This window comes from Astatotilapia calliptera, chromosome 11 (assembly GCF_964374335.1).
Source record: "Astatotilapia calliptera chromosome 11, fAstCal68.1, whole genome shotgun sequence".
NCBI classification, from domain to species: domain Eukaryota; kingdom Metazoa; phylum Chordata; class Actinopteri; order Cichliformes; family Cichlidae; genus Astatotilapia; species Astatotilapia calliptera.
The window spans coordinates 35,426,999-35,446,892 of record NC_137432.1 but is presented as its reverse complement, the minus strand read 5'-3'; the positions used below and the strand labels follow the sequence as shown (position 1 = coordinate 35,446,892).

Sequence of the window (19,894 nt, the reverse complement as noted above, 5' to 3'; positions counted from 1 at the left end):
TGCACTATTATGGATAGACCTTAATAAAGGAGCAGTCATCCTTAATGAGATGCATGATGGTTGATCAGCCTGTTAAATGTGTTTCATAAAACAGAACCACCTCAAACTGTTTGACTTTACTGTGGTTTGGAGTGTTTCAAACACCTCGGCCTTTACCCGTTAAATCTAAATTATTCTGTGTGTTATATTTTAAACTGTTTTCTTAAGGTGGCATCTACAACCATTTATTTATTTACCAGGAGATGAAGAGACTGAGGAGACTGTCTATAAACAAACCTCTTTCCTTCACGTAGTTCAAAGATGGAAAAGATAAAGAGATGAAATTCTGAGCATTACGTTGTTTCCTCCGTTGATATTTGGTTACCTAGTAACGCTATCACGCGCTAAAGAAACAAAATACACCCCCAGACATTAAACACCGCTGTGGCATCAGGACTTTTGCATTCAACCCCCCCCCCCCGTGCACAAAGATTTACTACCTACAACCAGCCTGGATAGAGCTCACCTCCAAATGCTCATCCTGCTGCTTCTTCTCTGCTCAGAAAGAAGACTTTGTCTCGGGTGGCATGACCCAAGAAGTAACGTAGCTTTAGCTTACTGTAACTCAGACAACTCAAACTGAGACAGGATGACACAAAACCATGTGACACATTAATCTAAAGTGAAATCTCATGATATTTCTTGCTGCGTGTAGCTGCTCCCTAAGCTGAAAAATAACTCATGAAGACCATAGCTCGCTATAGCAAGTATCTGGTATCAATTCTAGGTGACTTCCTTGATGAGTCATTACAGTCACAAGATTTTCAGAAAACTTGACCTCTGACCAAACTTCTTCTGTTCACAAAGGTGAGTGTCCACACTGACCACCCGCCTCCCACCCAAGCAGGATGATGACAATGCCCCATCAACTTTTCACAGCTGATGGGTAAAAAGGATGCGACAGCTCAGAACGTCTCCCAGAAACAAACAAACAAAAAAAATTGGGACAAAATAATCTTCTTATAATCCACAACTACTTCAAAGTTAACATTTTCATTCTGCTTTTTACACAGATCTGCTAAGTAGTTACTTATTTTATATATACATTTTTGTTGTCTTCTCTAGTGTTGTTTTTTTTTTTACCTTGGCCATCTGTTTTTATCTAACAAAGGCAGACGGGGAGGTAACAGAGCTGAACTGATGTCTGTATAAGAAGCAAAGCCAATATCACAGAGTGATGACACTGTAGTGTTAGACTTCACATCCCTCTGATTCTGCGGTGCTGGCGTGCTTCTTAAAAATGACACACTGTGTCCCCTTGGGACTGTTCAGGGAAACAATCAAAATAGAGTGTCATAAAGAGTGATCTCAGAGGAGTGTGAAAAGAGCTACCGACTCCTCTTTATGATTTCAAGATCGTCCTGTTTCTTGGTAATGTACAATAACATCAAAAATGCTTTTAGGCCTCCACCACCGGGGGTTTCTTTACCTAAGCTGTAGAGGCTGAGAGCTCCGTAGTCAAAGAAGTAGCAGATGTGGCGGGACTCTGCGGACATGGTGCTGAAGGTGTGTGCACAACTGGACGTGAAGGGGTAAACGCAGATGAGCATCATGTACACCAGCAGCGGCCAGGTGTAGCTGTCAGTCAGGAAGTTCAGGGTAGAGCAGAGAACGCAGAAACGCCACAGAAAGTACCTACAAAAATTTATTAACAAATTAAAAATGTATATATACAAAAATGTGACCCCATACAGGTACATGTAACTGATGCTACCGTGTAATATGTTGGCACATGCATCTGTTTCCAGGTTGTAGATTTACTACAGAGAAGTACTCTGTGACTGTGTTTCTTAATTAGCAATGTCACTGCTTCTCTCTGACATCCTGTGAGCTTCAAAGCTCTCTGACTTTACGTGTATTTTGATTCAGACTTAGTGAATTTTCCAGATGTAGCCTCCACATTTCCCCACCTGTCTGTTTTTCTCTCCAGCACTATGAGAATTTTCAAGATTAAATCTCTGACTTTCAGTGATCCTTAGAAACTCTGTCGTGTTTACACAGCTGGAACGCTGACAAATGTTCACTTTACCTCTTGCTTTGATCATGAATATAACTAGACTTGTTCAAGTCTGGTGTGAATGAAAGGACACCAAACAAAACTCACCATGTTGGGAGGAAGTGGGTCCAGATGTTGATCGTCTCGTTGTTCATTTGGAAGCTGCTGAGGATACAGTCCAGTGCTGAGCTCCTTGGGTGACGGTATCCAGAGATGATGCCGTCCTCCCTGAACACCTGCGGAGCAAGCAGACAATCCAGGTGACAGGTGTGAAATTCAGCCAATCCTCGAAAAGGAAAAGCTGATCATCAAACTTCATCAGTAAGCAGAGAGTTTGCAGAACCACTGTATCGTTTAGTTACACTACAGTCCTAATGATGCTGGGTTTCTGAGGCCAATATGAGTATTTAAATTAAATAAATGTTCATTTTCACTTTCCTCTAAACATAAAACCTTATTAGATCCTTTTGATAGTCATCATTAAAATGCTGATATTTTTATATTTTCATCGATCTGTTGTGGAAGAAACGTTCAAAAACAATGATCATTTCCACAAAAGCCAAGTTCGCACCAAAAACTACAGAAAAAAAGTTAAAAATATGTAGCAGAACTTTACTAGTGGTAATTATTTTTTTATCTAGCCCCTTAAAGTGTCTGCATATAGTTCCACCACTGTTTTCACTACAGTATGTAGTGAAAACTTGTTTCTTTATGGTAAAACATCCATGACCGGATCCATCTGGATGTTGTAAGAGGAAAAGATGTTAAGACAAACAAAGATGACAACTATGTAAATATTTAGCAGGAGGGCTCCAATATCACTGCCAGTTCACACAGATTACAGTACAGCACAGACTACAGTGAGTTGAAGGGAAAGTTCAGGTCGATGGTAACACGTTAAATGTTATGATTGGGTTTTTGAGATCTACTTTATTCATCACACCAGGCTCCCAGCGAACTTTATATTAAAGGCTGTCGGTTTTTACAGGTATTACCGGACTGTACACAACTCAAAAAATAAAGTAGAACAATATAACTGGAGTATATGTTGCTGATCCCAGCAACAGTTTTTAATGTTTTTATATGTGAAAAAAAACCTTTTTAAACTACAATAACAGAAAACCAGGGGCCTAATTTTAGTCTACACACTGAACTCATGGCTGGAAACCATGCTGCAGAACTGCTGCATGCAAACTATTTGTCACTTATGAGATAAGGTCACTACAGAAGGGAGGACGGCAGCCAAAGCAGATGCTTGAACTGCAGGGCTCTGGCTCCTGCTGACAGGCTCACAGCCACAATCAGCTACCAAACTTTTTTTCTGCTGAAGTGTGAAGATTAACACTCATATGGCAGAACCATTGTGTGCAAATACACTATGGCTCAGTCTCTGAGACATGGATTAAGCCTAATCTTAAACTAAACTTCTTTCAGTTGAGATTTCTTTACTTTATGTCTATGACTGGGCTTAATGCACGTCTGTGAAACTGGCTGTATGTCTGCAAGGCTGCAAGGTGCAGTGGGTCAGGGTTCGGAGGTAATCACATGATGAAATCCTGATCGTGGAAGCAAATAAAAGCCTTGAAGTAAAAATACAAACACGGCGGTATAAAAATAATATTATGCAATTTATTATTAAGGTTAAGTGAGACAAAATCCTAAATGTCTGTGGATTTACCACACAGTTTAGACTGTGTAGCACACTGTGGTCCTTTTTTAAATGTGTGGTGAAAATATTGCAATTAGGAGCTTTCAAAAGTTTTAAAACTAGTTACAACTAACTAAAACAAACCAATCTGATTATTTGATCAAATTAATAAATTTTCTCCCCCTCCTTTCAGAAAAAAACAACTTTATTTAAAGCATATTACTCTCTGCTGTGCCTGTGCATTGATTAAATGATGCAACCTGATGAAACAATAATTATCATCCTACAAGAACAGCAAAAAAATAAGAAAAAAAAAAAAAACAGGTTGCAAACTCATCTGTAGCGCATCATAGGCTCATTTACATGGAACAAACTGAAAGACTACACAGCATAAAAATATCTCTTGGCATCGCTATTGTTTGAGGCTCGAGTCATTCGTCAGGCCGGGTCATATCCTGACAGACAAACCTGAGCGTTTCCTGGTGTTACATAAGACAGTAAGAAAAAATAAACATGCATTACATAAACAGAAGAACGGATGCTTGGCTTTATAGACACGACTATTGACAAAATCATTTCTCTGAAGACTTCTACAAATAACTGATGTCTATAGTAATAATAATAATAATAATAATAATAATAATAATAATAATAAAGCACTGCAGCTTCTCTGCAATTAACCTTCTGAAATGCTGTGTAATGCCACAAATGCTTTACCTCATAAGACTTTGCTGTTACACTATCTCTTACCGTACACTACTAAATCTCCATTTGCACTATTTGCCTATTTTGCACCACTATGCCTTCTTACTTGAATATTGTATATTGTATATTGCATAGCTTTTTTTGTTATACGTAAAATTGTATTGTATTTATTTAAATTTTTACTTTTTAATTATTTTATTTGCATTTTTCTAATCACTAGGGTTTGAGAGTAACGCAATTTCTATTCTGTGTATGTCCTGTACATGTGGCAGAATTGACAAATAAAGTTGACTTGACTTGACTTGAGTGGAGGGCTGATTATTCGTCTCATATGTATTTACATTCACCTCTTAGTCCTTAAGAGTTTAAGAATACCTTCATCTAAGGAATAGAACCAACCCACCACCTTTTCCCATCAGTTATACGGTCCTAACAGACTGGACCTGGGTACACCAGGTTACTTTCTTACCTTGGGGACTTGGTGGATGTCAAAGAGCTGAGGAAGTTTGAAGCTAAGCATGTCTGTGGGAAGCCTGATGGCACCCCTCCCTCTTTGACAAACTTCCCTGAGCCTGGCTCGCCCCCCACGGCAGAGGACGAGCCACACGGGGTAGTCAAACACCGGTATTCTTGCCGCTAGGTCTGTTCTGTTCGGGTCCCATTTCAAGCAGCGCGCCCAGCCCTGGCTCCACCCAATGCCACTACTGGCCCCAATCCCACGCCACACAGGAAACACTGCAGGGACACAAAGACATGCACACAATCAGACACCAAGATAAGACCAAAACCTTGACTTCCTCACACTGGCTCCCCATAAAAAACAAGAATATTTTTTATGATTATCCATACAATTTTGGTTACTATCAGTCAACAGTGATGTTTGGTGATACACCTGTGCATTATTAAGTGTCAGAGACTTTATTGTTAAAATATTTATACATGACTTATGAAGTGATGATCAGATTTGCTGGTTGCTTGGTGTTACTCTGATTGCATGCAAAACCTGTAATTTAAAACCAATTAAATGCACAGTATTAACTGATAAAAGACATAGCTTTCACCCCCAAATAAATAAAATAAAATCATGCACTTCTTGCAGCATCATCAATGCATCATCAAGATTTTTTATTTTTATTTTCAGAAAATAAATTCCAGTAAAAGGTTGAAGACAGAAAGTGGCTAACAGCTATTGTGAATTGTAATTTAGGGCACTGAAGGAAATGATGATGTGCTCATCATTAAATCTGACCACCTGCTTTGTTTTGGTCATCACTTTGATCCACTGAAATCCACTCGCATAAATGCACCACACCGGATAACTGGTTCATCTGATGGCCCCCACCGTTAAAGTTTATATTACAGAGTCCTCGAGTGTGACATCTCTGTGGACTGGAGCAGACGCTGAGAACAATCGCGTATTGTCGTCGCTCTTGAGACCTACCCAGACACTGATTTAAAGAATGCCCGGCATTGTCATGCTGCAGAGGCCTGTGACCAAATGCAAAAATGTAATAAGAACATGTTTGTGTGAGCCACAGCCTTGCTGACCACTGCCCACTGGCTCACAATGGGAGTGTGAGCATTGCAACTGGATCATGTGGCAGTGGAAGAGGGCAGCCTAGTCTGAATTAGACTGATTTTCTTTAACAATTTGTGGACAGATAGCAGCATTATTTACCTTTGGAAGTAATGGCAGCAAGATAGGAAGGCCAGGACGGTCAGCTGGAGCCTACCGATGCTCATGACTGCATTGTATCTAACAACATCTAACCATTTCCTTCTCCAAAAATGTATCTTTTGCCTTGTTTTTACCCGTGTCTGGTAATATGTATTGCACTAACACCTTCTGAAAGTTGAAGTAATGCACCTGAAAGAAGAACACGTTTAACTGCCAAACACAGGAGTGATAAAACCTGTGTAGCCTGGTGAGGTTTGATGCTACTGTTCAAACAGGTTAAACGTGCACAGCAAAGACTATTGTGACTGAAACAGAAGTTCTGACAAACGGTAAAGCTAGCACCTTACAAGTCTATCCCACTATGCATATACTCTAAGAATACTAAAATATCTCCCAGCAAATATGAAATAGTATTAGGCTCAATCTTGAATTAGTTTAGGGCATTTCTGGCCTCAGTTACCATACTCCAAATTTTTTAAGTAGTTTGGAGAACATGAAAAAGAGTTCAAGGTGTCCAAATTCCCCAGATCTCAGTCCAGTTGAGCATCATCCCCTCTGGCAGGGTGAGAGCAACAAGAAGGGGCCGCTGCTTACTGCACCCCAGCTGCAGGCCCCGGCCTATTAACAGTGACAAAGTGCGCTTTGTGGAGGCTAAAGCCTTGAGAGTACAGGGACCAAAGGATGACTGTTACACGCTGCACTGGATGGAAATGAGGCATCTCACAAACACACCCACACACACATACAACAGAGTCCCACCATTGCTCAAGTGCTCGGTGCACTAGCATGCAAGCACGCTGGCACAAATCCTGCATTCACTATGGCTGGAAAGCATAGCTGCACACAAACAACTTATAATACCACAGAGCTTGAGTTAATAAAAGCTACTGACAGCCACAAGGTTCACACCTAGAAAAAAAGCTCATTTAGATTCAGATCATTGGCAGTGTGCCACCAATCATTTAGTGTGAGATGTAGGTGTGTTTTTGTTGGAAGGTGTGTGAATGCTGCGAATGTTAATTCTTTGTACTCAGCCTCGGGGACCAAAACAAGTGAAAGATATATGTTTTTATATTGAATTCTAGACAGATCAGTCAATGTTTAAATGTGAAATGAAATATGAAGAGTCCCAGCCTTCTTCTTGGGACTCTCATGTTAAAGTTTAACAAAGTTAAAAAGCATATTTACAGCTTGGTACACAAAACAGTTTTGGCCTCTGTGGATAATTTCCTCCTTCCCAACAAATTTATGGGTTGGGATTTTTTCACACTGATTATACGTTCTGCATCCAGAAGTCCACTACGGTCCGATTGATGCAAATTTCATCATAGAGTGTGAGTCCAAAGGTCCGTGCTGTTGTTCGCATGGATGGTGATTTTTTTGTGAGTGTATGGACTCGTCTGCATAGACTTTGCACTACAACACATCAGCGGCACTTATGCAGAGGGAAGAAGACTTCAGAGAAATAGAACAAGAATAGAACAACAGAACTTGGCCGTCACATCTCCAGGTGTCTGTGTCTTTATCCACAGCAGAGTATAAGGCTTCCAGCCTGCATTTGTGCCTTTTGGAAGCATTTCTCATGGAGTTATGTGACAGGATATCTACCGTAAATTATCCTGCTCCATGGTAGAGACCTTAAAAGAAGATTGTGCTTTAGTTTAAAGTACTCGAGTTTCACTCTCCTGTTCATCTGTTACTTGGGGCTGGGCGGTACGGTGGTGCGATGGTTAGCACCAGCTAGAAGGTCCTGGGTTTGAATCCAGACTGCGTCTGTCTGTCTCTCGCCTTTGCCTGCTATGTCTGCTAAATTATTCCAAGCAATACTACAAGCTGATCGAATATTGAAAACTGACAAAAGGTCTTGTGTCTCCAAGACCTGAGCTCTTTACTATTACTAGTTTATAATAAAAGTGAACTAAACATTTGCCAGGTAAATGCTTTTAATGTGAAGTTCCAACAGAAAGAAATATTTGAACAGAAATCCACTTTTTTCTCTGGAATGTCGCCAAAGACATCAGGTCCACAATAATGCAAATGTACAAATACTGCAATACTTTTGTCAGTGGGACACAGGCTCAGTCACCTCCATGTTAGACACTGACTTAATGCATTTAAAAGAACATTTCTGAGATAACCATTTTAGGAAACAGAAAGCCTGAATGGGTTCCCAGTTCACATTCAGTGCAGGCTCAAAGAAAAGCATCAAACATCAAACACAAGAGGCAACATCCACCTGTAGCCTGAAGCTCAGGACCAGAGCCAAATCAGCACAACATGTTGAGCATTCAATAAACAAACAGCGCCTGAAAAAGCTGATAAGTAGTCAAATGAGGGAGTGCCACCTTTTTCTTTTTTTCTACACAGCTTTGGATTAGAGCATAGGTGTCAAACTCTGGCCCGCGGGCCAAATTTGGCCCACAGCCTAATTACATTTGGCCCGCGAAGCCAAACCAAATTACTATTAGAGCTGGCCTACTGCTATTATATATATTGTTTAGTATTAAGATTTGCTTGTTCCATATTCAGTTTTTCAGCAAAACTTGTTTGAGTCCATAAGAAAAGATTCATTTTTATATCTAGATTTTTTTTTCCAGTAAATATTAACGTCAGCCCGCGACCTTGTTCCAGTTTTGAATTTTGGCCCACTGTGTATTTGAGTTTGACACCCCTGGATTAGAGGATGTAACCAAACAAGAGGAAAAGTAATCTAGTAATGAATGTGCCAAAGACACTACAGCTCCATGACAGGCTCAAAACTCGAGCCTCATCTTCACCCCACCCTTCTTCCTGAGGCCGTGCTCCCTTGACAGATTAACTGAGCCTTTCGGGAAGCCCTCTGCAAGGATGTGTTCAGATGGCAAAACGCACACAGAAATTTGTTTGTTGGACACACAACATTGAGCCTCATTAACACAGACGGGAACAAAGAAAAGGTTTAAATCCTGTGAAAATATCAGTAAGAATATCTCCCAAACTGTCACCCTGTCCACTACACGCGAGGTGTTTACATGTGCTTGTCTGTGAGCGCTAAAGGCACCCACACTTTCTTTCCAGAACTGTGAATTGTGATAAACCTTGCTCGGGCATTTTCATTGGCCTGAGGTGTCAGACTGCACATTTCCCACAAAGTTATGCACGTGCACTCTGCGCTGCACGTGTGACAGTGTTTGTCAGCATCTTCAGGCTCTGCTCAAACACGTCCAGGACAGAAGACGACAACCCAACAGAACACATGCAGTAAACATTTCAGAGGGCTTGCCGTCGGTTATTGCACCATCAACCATTCCCATTTATATTAACAATTACATATTTTATGAGTAATGCAGTCTGCTGTGATGATTTTCATCCTCCAAGCATCCACCCAAGAGGACAGGCCCGCACAGGCTACAACCGCCTGTTTGCATTCGACCCTTGAGAAAATTAACAATGAGCAGGGAACCAGTTTTTCAAGTTAGGAAAAGTCAACTGTTCCTCAGCACATGCAAAGTCTGATTGTGTCACATTAGGTCCCAGCAGAAAAACTGGTGTACAGCAAATTTCACGCTAAGCTTATTATGCGCAAAAACTATTTTAAACATCGATTTAGTGTTTTAAGTCTTTTATCAAGCTACATGCTCACAGATCAGTGGTTCAATTTCACTAGAACACTTAATCTACCGTATACTAGAGCTGGATAAAACTAAATATTTAACCTAAAATAATTTTATAGATATATGAGACAATGTTGTCATTATGAAGTTCACTGAACTCATTGAGAATTGTGCTGTGCCAGAACGATCATGTTGTTGGGATAGCGGTAAAGCCGCATCGGGTTAGGCCGACACATACAGCGTAGGAGGAGCGCCTGTGCTAATATTTGAGCTGCTGCAGCCGCAGACACCAGCAGGTTAGGAGTGCGAACGAGACAAAAGACAAAATGACAGCAGGAAGTGTAAATAAAAACTGGAGTGACAGTGTCACCAAACACGATGCTCTGACTCACACAGCCCGAGGATCAAAAGTTGAGGTGTTGAAAAGAAGGGTCAGAGGAATTCAGCAGTGTGGAGATATTTTGGCTGTTTGAAGCCTGGCAAAGAAGCTGAGCAGCCCGCACTCCACACTGCATCGAAGTTTCCACAAAGGCAGGATATACTGTGGCAAGACACGATGCCAGTAAAGCAGAGTCGAAAATGTCGACTTTAAGTGGCTCATTAAAGTAATTGACCCTCATTATCAACTCCACAGACGGCACTTTCCTAGCTATACATGGAGTGGAGAGAGACAGCTGAACAGCTGGGTCACGCTTCACTACCATATCTGATTGTTGGTCAAGTCACACATCTGATCCATATGAGGCTGACTGCCCACTTGAATTAAGACAGCTTGAATCTGCGCAAAATAAACGATATAGTGCGAAGACGGCTTTTTTATTTAGAACTGATTTTGTATTAATGACTAGCTTATTTATTTGGAAAAGACCAAAGAATTCAGTTTAGCATTTTCTTGTGTTCTTTTGTAACACTTGAAACATTTAACTGGTCATAAGAGCACACTTTTATGTCAGAGTGCTCTTATTTAGTGCCACATCTGTACCTATGTCATTTATTTTAAATACATCATTTTGTACAGTATATTTAACATGTTCAATTCATAAAGTTTTTGTTTCCATATCATTCTCTCACCCACTCAGATAAAAGCTATTGTTAAGCCAACTTTTCTTCTCATTGGCGGACCTTCAAAATTAAAGTTCGAATACCAGGTGGGCGGGGCTTCTGTGCTTACAGCCACAGCAGTATGCCAGAGATGATCATACTGGGGAGCAGAAACCAGAATGTCAATGACACAATAGCTCATTCAGCTCACAATCCATCTCTATTCACAGGCTTTCTGCCTGCAAACTGGCAAATATGACCTTGACTGCAATTTCGTGAACACCCATAAATGATGTCTGGGTGCATGTTTCTCTAAAAATCTGGCCAATACTCTGGGAACAATTCTTCTCTATTGTGGACGGACACCTCGCCATGGCATAAACTGCCTCAAACGGACGATTTAGAGTAAACTAAAGCCTCAGCTTTGGTTTGTATAGGAGCTAAATGTTTTCAGCTTTGGTTCATATAGAACCCACGATTTGAAAATAATATATTAGAAAAGCATTCACCCCAGAAAACACAATAAAATATTATTTTGGAATATGTGACATTTCTTAAAGCCTAAACTAACTTATTCAGTTTATTTGTCAGAGGTATTCTGTTCAGAGGAAGTCGTCTCTCCACTCTGTCAGGGTTTTTGGCTTTCTATCGGATTAAAAGAAACAATCTGAAGACGTTAGCTTGGACATCTTTCACCACTTTCATAGAAAAATGAATGACCACAAGCAAAACTAAGTACCCACACACTAAATGTGGATGCTTTTATAGCACCAAACACTACCAAGCTGTGTCTCATGAGTGTCAGTGATAAGTATGGATGCTGACAAGACTGTACTCTTATTTAGTGCCATTATTGATTCTGCTTACAAGTAGTCTTCTAAGATAATATAAAATATAAAATTTATACAGGTGGGGAGATGCTCTACTGCAATAATTCTGACATCATTCTTTGCAAAAGAAATTGTCCAAAAAACATAAAAGGAAGTGATAATTTCTCAGGAATGTGACTCTAAAACAGAACTGGAACTGGCTTTTGATTCCGAGCATCCAGCATATAATGATGTAATGCTGAAGACACGATGGAGGAAAGAAAAAATGCACTAATTCCTGGAAGCTTGACTATAGTCTGTACTGCACATTACGTGGAAAAGTGAGCCCAAATATGTGGCTTCAATCATGCTTGATGCCTGAAAGCTTCATGCTCACCTGCAAGACGACTGGAGAACATTAATGTCCCCATCAGCATCCAAGGCAGAGGGCGTCTGCTCTGTGACTCAAGATTATGACAGATTTAAATGCTTTTTAGATACAAGGTAAGCAGGCTTCTTGTTAATAATCCAAAAATGCTTTAAGTGGAAAAAAAACAAGAAACTGAAACATAAAAACAAATGATTGTGTTTATCGGTTACATATGAACTACGCAACCCTGACTCAGTATTTGAGGTTACTTTGAAACATAATGGGATAACCCTGCAGACAGAACGTCCACTCACTCGATCATGTGATATGTTTTGTAACTTCCCTCTGGTTGAAGTCACGCTGCAATGCTTCTCCTAGGTGTTCCTACTTCATCACGCCTTTTCTGGTAACAGATTACATGCCACATAAGGACTGCGCACTGTTATGAAACATGTTGATTTGACTTCCTGTGCCAGATCAAAACACTAAATCACTATCAGTTCTTTCATTTCTATTGCATTATTGATTCAAGTGGACCATTGAACTACCCAGTTCTGAATACTTGGCACAATCTAATAGAAGAGTCAGCCAGGGAATGCAGTATCAAATGGAAACCAGCTGACATGATACAAAAGAAAACAGGACCGGCTTGACTCCAAACTGAGATAAGGCAGCAACTGCCAAAAACAATGAATATGTCTAAACTAAACAACTAACCTGGGGAAAAGCCTGCAAATACCTGCTCAGGTGTCAGACTTCTCATTTTGTGCAACACACACATCTTTTGCTGCACAAAAACTATTGTTAAATCCAAAAGACAGCAGAATTCCTCTAATATTTCTGACCAATTCATTTTTGTTAAAAACACAAAACACAGTTACTCTTCGCATAGTCGTATTTGGAGGACATACAGTGTCGAAATAAATTAAAAAAAACTTAATAAAACTGCTAATAAAGGCTCCAAGACAAAGTAAAAAAGCAACAATCATTTTGTCAAAGACACTTATGTTTTGATCTTCCACTGTAGGGAAGACTAGCAACGCCAAAACCAAAACTAAATAACTTGTTTGTTTTTAAACATAGGCAACAATTATTCTAGAAACATTTATATTTTCTGATCAAATTTATTTATTCATTTGCTTAATCTGGTTTTCTTTTATTAAAACACAGAAGGCCACAACTCCTAACATTCGTGAAGCTTAAACTTAAACCTTTATTTAATTCTTTTTCTATTATGTTATTTTTCTTTTTTTTAAGTTGTTTTTGGCGAGAAACACAAGTTCTTTGAATCGTCGTGGGGGGAAAAAAGTTTCGCTCTTCTGGCAAGTTCTTACAATGTGGAAAAATCCATGCTGGAAAAACACTGCAGGAGTATTCGCCTGAACACATCTCCAGGGAAACGGTTCGGGAAAACATGTTGGTCACATGCAGCTAATTCTCATAATAACTGTCTCCGTTCTTCAGCAACGTGTGTTCTCTGTTTTCTCCTCTTTTTCTTCCCAATTTCCTAAACGCGACATTCCAAGAATTCCTACCCTAACACAAGCTGGATGAAAAAGAAAAACGGTCTAGATGCTGGACTTCCAGCTGCAGACAAACAACAGTCTCTGCTGTAAAGAGTCTCAGCTGCAAAACTTCAACCTTTCAGCGACGGACAGCGAGACCAAAAGCAGAGAATGAAATCTTAGTGTGTGTGTAACACAAATATTCTAAATGCGCAGACGTACCGCGACCCTCGGGCATGGGGAGGGATTCCTCTCCTTCAATCCGCGTAAAAACGCTGAAGTCTTCCTGTGGGCGACAACCAGGGCTGGGTGTCTTCACTTTCCCGTACCTCGGCTTCACTGTGCAAGGTCTCCACACAGCCTCCTTTTCTCTTCTCCCACGCGAGCCAGTAGGAAGCGCCGCTTCGTGCTCACGTGGATCGCAGGAGTAACAACAACACGAGCCATGTGTGTCCACCCTGTGAGCGCGCGCTACTGCTGAATGGACAGTGACAATGGTTTGGTGTAAACCGCGCCCAAAATGGCAAATTTGGTAGTTTCCCTACTGCACATATTTGTATATGTACACATAGGGAGGCTATATACTCATATTTACCCAGAGAGGTAGGAGCAAAAATTTCCATATTAAATGTATTTACATGCATGGGGACTGAAACTTCTCTCTGGGTATTCCAGCTTCCTCCCACAGTCCAAAGACATGCAGTTAGTGGGGTTAGGTTAACTTGTTAGTGTAAATTGCCCACAGGTGTGAATGTGAGTGTGAATGGTTGTCTGTCTCTGTGACAGAACAGCAACCTGTCCAGTGTGAACCCTGCCTCTCACCCCTGGCAGCTGGGACAGGCTCCAGATTCTTAGTCTTTTAATGACATTTTGTACTGCAGACGATGAGATAATCAGTCCTTACAATTTTACTCAGTCTGAAATTGTTCCACAATTTGAAGATTCTGCCCATCTTTACTACTCTGTCCTTCGAAGATGCTCTTTTTATACACGCAGTCATGTTACCGACCTACTCCCATTTAATGAGGAGAAAAATGTTCCTCAGCCTGCTTGTTTTTACTTCTCTTCATTTTTCAGCCTTTAGTTGCCACCCCCCTGAAATTGTAAATACTTTGAAAATTTACCATTTTAGCAAACATTTGATATGTTTTATATGTTTTATAAATGGAACTGTGGAAAAAAAATGTGTTTATGACATTTGCAAAATATTACATTACATTTTTATTTACATTTTACAAAGGACTACAACAGTTTTGGAATTCAGGCTTGAAATATGAAGGACTGAATATGACAAAACTAGAAATTTACAAATTCATTCTATTATTCAGTTATTTATTTACGTGCATGGTTGGTTTTGTATAAGGTATGGCATAGAGGTCATAAAAGTAAAAGAATGTAAAACTCATAATCTAGCACATTTATGGACTTTACTTTTCTGCATTCCTCCTAATGACCAGCAGAGGATGAGGCCTCTGTTTGCAAAATAAACAAACAAACAAACAGATAAATAACTGTTGGCTTTTATTTATGAGCTCAATAAAAACTTTACTGATAATTTTATGTCCTCATTCACTTCTCTTAGTATTATTTGATACAACATGATCTACAGTAAAAAGAGACTATTAAGCAGAATACCCTTTAGGGCATGGCTTTCAATGAAAACCAGTCAAGTCAAGTAGAAACTAATGGAGGCAGGACGGTAAAGAGGAAATAGTAACCGTGGGAAAGAGTAAAGTCCTGTGAATCAGTAACGTGGGTCTAGTGGTGGAAAGAAACAGTACATTTATTCAACCACTGACTTATAAGTGCAGCTTTGGGGTTTTTGTTAAGTAGTACTTTTTAAGCATTTGTTGATGGTTATGATTGTGCAGTATTTTAACATGAAAGTTAATAAGTGATTATATTTGTGGATATATACTATGAAACACAACCAGCAGCACGGTGGTGCTATACTTAGCACAGTTGGCGCAGGGCGAGGGTTTGAGTGTTTCTGTGGGGAGCTTGCATGTCCTCTGCACGGCTTTTCTCTCAAACTTTGTGTCCAAAATATAGTGCTTTGTGAGGGCTTATCATATTAAGTAAGACTAATATTATCTAAATTTTGGCCATTTCCATAAATGCTTAAAAAAAACAACTTCCACTTCGTTAAAACTCGTGTAAGCTTATATTAAGCTCAGTATGTGCTGCGTTATGAAGCCACAGAAGTGGCTGTTGCCTCAGGCACAAACAATAATTACTGACATACCTGGTATTAACTCTCCCTCCTTTATGTTGGAGATGTTTTTGGCTCCAGGGCTGCCCAACCCTTTGGACCTACACAGCAGTGTAACACTATGACTCAGCTCTTAAGGAGATGTACAATTTGGATCAAGTGCAAGACCAGTCAGTAGGCCAGTGCTCCACCACTACGGTCCAGACTGAAACTTCTACACCTAACTAGCCTCCAAAGATAGCGTGGTAAGTATAGAACAAAACACAAGCAGAAAGGGGTCAAAGTTGAAAAGCTGGTCATCTAAAACCTGTAAACAGATAGATTAATAAATGATTATTACAACTGTAAAATTCCTTAGGGATGTTATTAAAAAATGCAAATCATTTTAAAACTACTTCATATAAGTCACTGCGATACTGACCTAATTACTGAGTAATAATTGGTCTATAACTTTCCTTCTAAGCTCTCATTTCATGAAACACTAAAACTGAATTGATAAGAAGTTTGATGATAACAGGTAGTAAATATCAATTAGCTATGGGTGTCTTGCTGTTAACAGTAAAATATGGAATTGTAGTGAAATGTTTGCAGCCTAAATAAAGCTTGTTAAAACATACATGATCTCTCTCTGCTCAGATCTCTGTTGCCCTTGTGGCTTATTCACTACCCTTATAGATATGACTTGCAGGACTAGCCCCATGTTTACTGTTCAGGTTAGTATTCAGTGAGTTTCCACAAGAAGACTGCAGAAACATCTGACAGATTTCAGCAACACTGTAGCTGCCAATTTGCTTTTTTCTCTTTTGTTAAAAAACCCCTTTATCGTGAAATTAAGCATCACATTACCTCGGTAAATGAAATAACAAAAAGCATCTGATCATGACTCACTTTTGACCAAAGGCTACTTTGGTTTGGTTTGTTTCTGCAGACCTGTAATATATTTGAGGTTTTAACCTCGCGGTCCTCACTGACTTTGAGACTTCCTCAAACACCACCATGACAAAAAATCTTTGGTTTTTTTCAACATGTCTAAACAGCCATGAGATGGACTGTTACATAATGCGGTACACGCATTCATGCCGCTCAGAGGAGTGATCCTGATGACTTCCACTGATCTGCTGCTTTTGTCTTTCAGTAAAAAAAAGAAAATTAAAAATGACTGAAAAGTTACGCCAGCAGCCCCTTGCACCCAGAATGTGGCCTTCCTTCTTTTAGAACAACATTTAAAATATACATAGACAAAATGAAGAAATAGCCCTAAAACATTTTGTTTCTATAACATGTCATATCTTTTTGAGAAGCACAGATTAAGCTACCTTCTTCAGTGCTGCTGTACTTGAGCTGTGTTTGAATTACAGCTCCTGGGTCGTTGCTGCCCATTTAAATAGTGCTGACCTGTTAACTGGACTGCACCATGTTTCTCTGGCAGTGGTGATATTTTGTAGTGCAGTTTTGCTGTTGAATTTTAGTTTTCTTTAAGAGGGTTTAGTTATTATTTTATCCTTTGTTTGCTTTGTTGATCTTCGGCAGCTTAAACTGACAGGGTTTTTGTAGTTTGTTTCAATACTCATGTCTTAGTTTATCCTCCTTGTGTGTCTTAGTAAGGTTGTGTTGCTGGATTCTTTCACTTGATGCTTGAGGTAGATTTCTGCCTCAAATTATTATCAAATAGTGTCATATTAATTTTATGTCAGTAAAATTTAAAACGTTTTTCAAAATCTCCTGTACATGAAAAAGTCTACTTGGTCAGAGGGAATTATGCTGCACGTTAACAGATGACAACCACCAGAATCAGGAGGAATCATCCTCTGGAGAGGATGCGCTCACTGACAGCATCGTCAAGCCATGATTGCCTCATGACAGAGGTAAACACAGTGATGTCTGTGATACTGGTCAAATACTGGAAGTCACTCCGTAATGCCTCAGCAAAACCAATCGCACCTCTAGCAGCACGGTGACACTTCCTCAGGATTACAGTTACTCAAGTTGCCTGCGACTTACTGTCACTTCTACTTTGCACATGATTATTTACGTCAGCCTTCTCATGAACCTGCAGGGAGACTCTTTTGTCTAAGCTTTGACCAGATAGGACATCCTGTTTTATTCAGCGCCAGACAAACATTCAGTTTCACTGCCATCGTACGCCCTGTTTGAGTTCATCCAAACTCAGAACTGTGTGACTTTAAACACAAAGGACATTTTAGTTTCACGCATGCCTTCCTGACAGCACCGCTTCATTTCACTGCACTATTCAAAGCAGCTGTTTGAAAGATTAGGAAGCATTGAGACATTTCTTTGCTGCATCATTACTGGCTAAAAATTTTAAATTCCAAATTGGAAACTGGGCTCAGTACTACATATGAATGACATACTTGCCAAAATATGTCATTGATATTTTAAGGCTGCTGAAAAAAACACTGCCTTTGCTGTAACGTTTTGTCAAAATATATCCAACAAATGAAAAACACCCACATCAAATCCATCTGTAAAGCACATTACCATACATTCTTAAAATAGCCTTGCATATTCACCAGAAAGAAAGAAAGAAAGACAAAAAACTGAAGGGTTGGCCCCGCCCCCTTTAACGCAACATTAGTTATAAAACTCTCCAGCACATGTGCAGTGACCCCCAGCTGCACATGTTCCTCCTCCCAGAATGAGATCATCAAGTTTGTCTCTTTGGTATTGTCTCAAGTTCAAGTTTGAACATTTTAGGGCTCAAACATTAGCATTAAATAATTCATTAAAAATGAAAAACATATTAAGAATATTTAGTTTAGTTTTACTTTGTCAGTAATCATTCAAATGATATCAAGCACATCACTAATGAGTTGCTGATACTTGAATTCAATGAAAAAAATGACACAAGTGCTCCATTCAAGATAAGAGGATTATCAGCCAAATGCATAAAAAGTAACGGAAAAAGTGCTGATAAGCACAAAAACCGGACAGTTTACTTTCATGAATATGTTAATGATGTGTTGCATCTTTGCTTAAAGGTTTACGATCATGTTTTACATGTAAAATGTGAAGTAATTTTAACTCGGGTGTAGTGATAGCTTCTTTTTTCACTGCCTGAAATTACAAATACTAAAAGTAAAAGTACCTTAAAACCACATTTGAGTGCATATGAGAAACGCATCGCGTTACTGTGCAAACTGTTAATCAGAAGCAGCTTTACAGACTCTCCTGTTATTATTGTAAGTACATAAAAAACGCTAAGCAAGAGCACGCAGGCGCGAACGCGCGTAAACAAAGCCTGATGCAGGATGCGCAGCGCAAACACGTGTATGGCCTGAACATTGCTACACAGCACATTTGTACGATTCCTCCCCGCAAAAAGGAGTTGCGACTTACGAGGAAAACCCTCCAGTTTCACTTTACGGGAGGAAGGGGAGTGGGTGCACAGAATCATTACACAGTTCCTAGAAAGAGATGCACCGAGTCGGGCGGGAGTCCCTGCTATGAGGAGAGATCGTCGCCGAGCTTATGAGCAGCACTCTGGTCTAACCCTCCAGCTTCGTGTGTCCGCTCCTGGGTGATTCCGGTGAAAACAAGAGAAGAAACATTTTGGGGGCAGGAAAGAAAAACTTCCATTTCCATCAAAATGCCCCATTCGGTTTCGTTCCTGTTGTATCAAACACGACCCCTCCTCTACTCGTCTCCCTTTCCCTCTGCACATTCCTGCACTAACAAAATAAAAACACTGCCGGATCCCCTAGTGTTGGAATCCCACTCCTCGGGCTGGATGTGGAGAAGAAAAGAAACCTTGTTTTCACGGTCGGGAGACAACAACAGAGGACACGAGCTCCGGAAACACCGACAGAGAGGGAAACATTTACAGTGACAGTATGAAACAATGAGGCATACTGCTAAACTATAAACAAACAGAAACAAATGCACGAAAGCGGCGATAGGCGCACATGTAGATTTCAACCACAGAGAAGTTACTTACGCATAAACTCCAAGCAGGCGAGACATTTCCCCAAAGCGAGCACAGACCCCTGCATGGACATTTCTCACACAGATTACAGATGCTTTTAACTAAGGGGGGTAAATCTAACAAGTTTTGCGTATGTTTAAACCGTTCATCCTGTCCCTGCAGCCCGGTCCTTCCACTCCAAAGTCCCTGCAGCTTCACAGCTTCATGAGCTCTCAGAAAGAGGATTGATTCGGGTCAGCGAAGTTTCCCAACCCCCTTACCCAGCAAAATAAATGGGCCAACACCGATGCCAGCCGCCTGCTGCTGGGGTGGCACTGGCTCTGCTGCCAGGGGATTGGTTATTCTGTGTGCTCGG

The 19,894-nt window shown here is 40.2% G+C and overlaps 1 protein-coding gene across 2 annotated transcripts in view; it reads right to left on the bottom strand.

The window, feature by feature from the left end:
- Positions 1-19,751, bottom strand: part of paqr6 (progestin and adipoQ receptor family member VI) — a 32,266-nt gene extending 12,515 nt beyond the window's left edge. Inside the window, exons 1-4 of one of the 2 annotated variants that reach the window (XM_026185747.2) lie at positions 19,552-19,751; positions 4,858-5,123; positions 2,144-2,271; positions 1,469-1,674 (exon numbers count right to left, since the gene is read on the bottom strand). In XM_026185747.2, coding sequence (XP_026041532.1) covers positions 1,469-1,674; positions 2,144-2,271; positions 4,858-5,123; positions 19,552-19,612 — 661 coding nt within the window. In that variant the 5' untranslated portion in view covers positions 19,613-19,751. Of the gene's footprint in view, positions 1-1,468; positions 1,675-2,143; positions 2,272-4,857; positions 5,124-13,606; positions 13,900-19,551 lie in introns of those variants that run through there. The other variant, XM_026185748.2, reaches the window with a different exon arrangement.
- Between the last annotated feature and the right edge of the window lie 143 nt (positions 19,752-19,894).